The 3,757-nt window shown below is 39.0% G+C and overlaps 1 protein-coding gene across 1 annotated transcript; it reads left to right on the top strand.

The window, feature by feature from the left end:
• The first annotated feature begins 806 nt into the window (after window positions 1-806).
• On the top strand, window positions 807-3,128 carry LOC105767325 (60S ribosomal protein L4). Its single transcript, XM_012586826.2, has 2 exons — window positions 807-1,970; window positions 2,717-3,128. The coding sequence occupies exons 1-2, from the start codon at window positions 855-857 to the stop codon at window positions 2,828-2,830; spliced, it is 1,230 nt and encodes a 409-aa protein (XP_012442280.1). The 5' UTR covers window positions 807-854; the 3' UTR covers window positions 2,831-3,128.
• Window positions 3,129-3,757: the final 629 nt, after the last annotated feature.

Raw genomic sequence — 3,757 nt, forward strand, 5'->3', positions numbered from 1 at the left:
GGACCTTACAATCTTGAAAGAACCAAAGGAAAAATATAGATTCTTTTAGGTATTTACTTTAATATATATATATATATAAAGGGATCGAACTGAAGGGAAGTTGAGGGAGATGGAACAAGAATGGGTGCTTGTAAAGGTTTAAGAAGCTAAATTGGTGGCTAAGAAAGCTGATTTGGTGCAACAATATATTACGGAGATAATGGAGGAATCTGGATATGCAAATGCAATGGTGTTTTTTAGTTATCTATAGAGGCTTCAACTGCAAACTGATGAACAACTTTTACTTTTTGCAGCCCATTAATCCAAATGTCGTAGATGAAGTTGAAAAAGATGGAACTTAAAAAGGTTGTTGAGCTTTAAATAAAACAGAAGGGACAGCATTTTTCCAATCTTTTTCTATTTAAAAAGAAATGCTGACTTGGAAATTATAATATTAGTTGGAAATGCATAAATAGTTTTATTATTCACAAGAAAAATCTAAGCCTTAACAATTTTAACGGAAGTGATCCAAATGAATAAATTATGTAATATAAGTGTTTATTTTGTAAAATTTATTTTATTGGTGTCTAAAATAAAAATTAATATAAGTGTTTATTTTGTAAATTTTATTTTATTGGTGTCTAAAATAAAAAATTTTAAAAGTTAGGTGAATATCGATCTACTTTATCTTTTTTAAATATAGGGACTGAAATGAAATATGAGTATAGTACGGGGGCTATTATGACACTTTTACCCATTTTTCCTTTTCTTTACGCTTCTGGTCCTCTACACTCTCGAAACCCTAGCGCCCCCCTTATATATCTCTCTCGTTTTAAGTTCATTTTCTCCCTTCCCACAAGCCAAAACCCTAAACAATGGCAGCAGCTGCCGCCGCCGCTGCACGTCCTCTGGTCTCCGTCCAAACCATAGATTCTGACATGGCCACTGACTCCACCCAAACCGTCCCACTCGCCGATGTCATGAAAGCCTCGATCCGACCCGACATTGTCACCTTCGTCCACGACAACATCTCCAAAAACCGCCGCCAACCCTATGCAGTCTCCAAACGCGCCGGTCACCAGACCTCTGCCGAATCCTGGGGCACAGGCCGCGCTGTCTCTCGCATCCCCCGTGTTCCCGGCGGAGGTACTCACCGTGCTGGTCAAGGTGCTTTCGGAAACATGTGTCGTGGAGGCCGCATGTTTGCTCCGACCAAGATTTGGCGCCGCTGGCACCGGAAAATCAACGTTAACCAGAAGCGCTATGCCGTTGCTTCGGCGATCGCTGCCTCTGCCGTAACCTCCCTCGTCATGGCACGTGGCCACCGCATCGAGGCCGTACCGGAGATGCCTCTGGTCATATCTAACGCCGTGGAGAGCGTTGAGAAAACCTCTGCCGCAATTAAGGTTTTGAAACAGGTTGGGGCATATCCCGACGTGGAAAAGGCTAAGGACAGCGTTGGAATCCGACCCGGGAAAGGGAAAATGAGAAACCGGAGGTACATTTCCCGTAAAGGTCCATTGATTGTTTATGGAACAGAGGGGGCAAAGCTCGTTAAGGCCTTTCGTAACATTCCTGGAGTCGAGGTTGCCAATGTAGAGAGACTTAATCTATTGAAACTCGCTCCTGGAGGACACCTTGGAAGGTTCATTATATGGACCAAATCGGCTTACGAGAAGCTGGATTCGATTTATGGGTCATTTGAGAAGCCTTCCGAGAAGAAGAAACGGTACATCTTGCCTCGTTCTAAGATGGTGAATGCGGATCTCGGTAGGATAATTAACTCCGATGAGGTGCAGTCCGTGGTGAAGCCAATTAAAAAGGAGATCAAGAGGGCACCATTGAAGAAGAATCCTCTTAAGAACTTGAATGCTATGCTGAAGTTGAACCCATATGCAAAGACAGCAAGGAGGATGGCTCTTTTGGCTGAGGCACAACGTGTTAAGGCTAAGAAGGAGAAGCTTGACAAGAAGAGGAAGCCCGTGTCTAAGGTATCTCTATTCTGCTTTTATTTACATATACTGTTGTTGGGTTTCTGAATGATGGTTGTTGCAATTTCCTGTGATTTAGGTGGGAACTCTTCATGTCATTGAACTATATGTTCTACTTGATGTTTAATGCCTTTGGATTTTTTGTTTCTGGAATTTGATTGTCATTATTATATGAGTAATGGAATCGTTTTAGCTTTGATTTAGCATTCACTGTTATTGAGTTTCTGAATGATGATAACTGACAATTTTCTATGGCTTGGCTGAGCCCTTATAGAACAATCTCACTGGAATTGTATGTTTTTCTACTTGATGTTAATGTCTTTGGATGTTTTGTCTCTTTAATTTGATTGCAGTTATCATATGATTAATGGAACAGTTTTGTTTATTATTATTTTATAAATGTATGCTTATTTGCTGTATATACCTTTGTGCTTATGAGATAATTCTTCTTGTTATTTAGATTTCTTAGAAGTGTGTCTATTTTTTATCTTACACGTTTTAGTTGTCAGGATATTACCTCTATTCTCTATAAGGTGATGTTGCTGCTGATTATCCGTGCTTTGGTTACTTATTGCTAGCTACACATATTTATTGACTAGCTTAGAGCCTCATGCCTGTTGAGGCAAAATATGTTTTTCTTTTCAAGCATTTAGAGCATGCCTTCTGGTAATGTTGAGTTATTGAATGCTATGCTAGTTAATTGACTCCTTGCCTTTTCCATTTGTGTTCCTCTTTTGGTGTATAAGGAGGAGGCAACAGCAATCAAGTCAGCAGGCAAAGCATGGTATAAGACTATGATCTCGGACAGTGATTACACTGAGTTTGAGAACTTCTCCAAGTGGTTGGGTGTATCGCAGTGATTTAGCTTTTGGCTTTAGAAATTATGAAGGTCGGCATCAGTTTTGGTTTGGTATTAACATTTTTATTTGTATTTGCTGTTTCAATTTTGTGCAAGAGAAAGGGTGGGAATGGCATGCTCCTGTGCCGTGCTCTTTTGGCCTCCACCCTGCGACAGTGAGAATAGTTACTATTAAAATGAGTAAAAGAACTGAATATGAGAATAGTTTCTATTAAAATGAGAAAGAATTGAATAGCTTAAAAAGCATGTTCAGTCTTTATGTTATTGAAATGTTTTGCAGTGCCCGTCTCTTTGATTCATCATTGTTTTCTCTTTCATTTTTCTTTATTTTGGTGTTTTGGGGGTAAATGGTGGAGACAGTTATGGTGGGAACGTTTTTGTTTCTCTATTTAACATAGAGTTGGTTTAACATTATATTGTTGCGTCATCACTTGGAAAAATACTCGATATGATGCAATAATAAAAAATAAGAGGAGATGAGTGTAGCGCGGTTAAGAGGAGATGAGTGTAGTTTCACATTTAAAAAATAAAGTGGGTTTTTTTTTGGTTATGATAAGAATTGTAAAAAGAGAACAATTCATAAAAAATGACCAAAATTATAAAAATGCCCTTCGGTGAGAAAGCAACAATTCTTTCATTTGGATTGCTCTTTCGATTCCATAGATTATGCCTATTTGCACAAGTACCTCGACAATTCCCACTTGTTAATAAATAGAGCCCCATATCTTGAGTCGGAAATGGGATCCCCAATAGTTGGAGATAAGAGAATAGTTGGAGATAAGAGATTCGTATGAGAAAACATAAGTAAACAAGCCTCTTCTTGCTCCTCTAAAGATAAAGTCCAGTGCAATTTAAAGGGACCAAACGTTCTGGCCCTTTGCAATTCAAAGGCAACAAAATGGTGAGTATGCATAAAAAAGCGCTGCAA

The sequence above is a fragment of the Gossypium raimondii genome, chromosome 13 (assembly GCF_025698545.1).
Source record: "Gossypium raimondii isolate GPD5lz chromosome 13, ASM2569854v1, whole genome shotgun sequence".
Classification (NCBI taxonomy): domain Eukaryota; kingdom Viridiplantae; phylum Streptophyta; class Magnoliopsida; order Malvales; family Malvaceae; genus Gossypium; species Gossypium raimondii.

Bases quoted from the DNA above. Each gene is read 5' to 3' on its own strand.
- LOC105767325 (XM_012586826.2), top strand. From the start codon at position 855: ATGGCAGCAGCTGCCGCCGCCGCTGCACGTCCTCTGGTCTCCGTCCAA. The intron at 1,971-2,716 runs GTATCTCTATTC...TTGGTGTATAAG, and splicing joins AGAGGAAGCCCGTGTCTAAG to GAGGAGGCAACAGCAATCAA.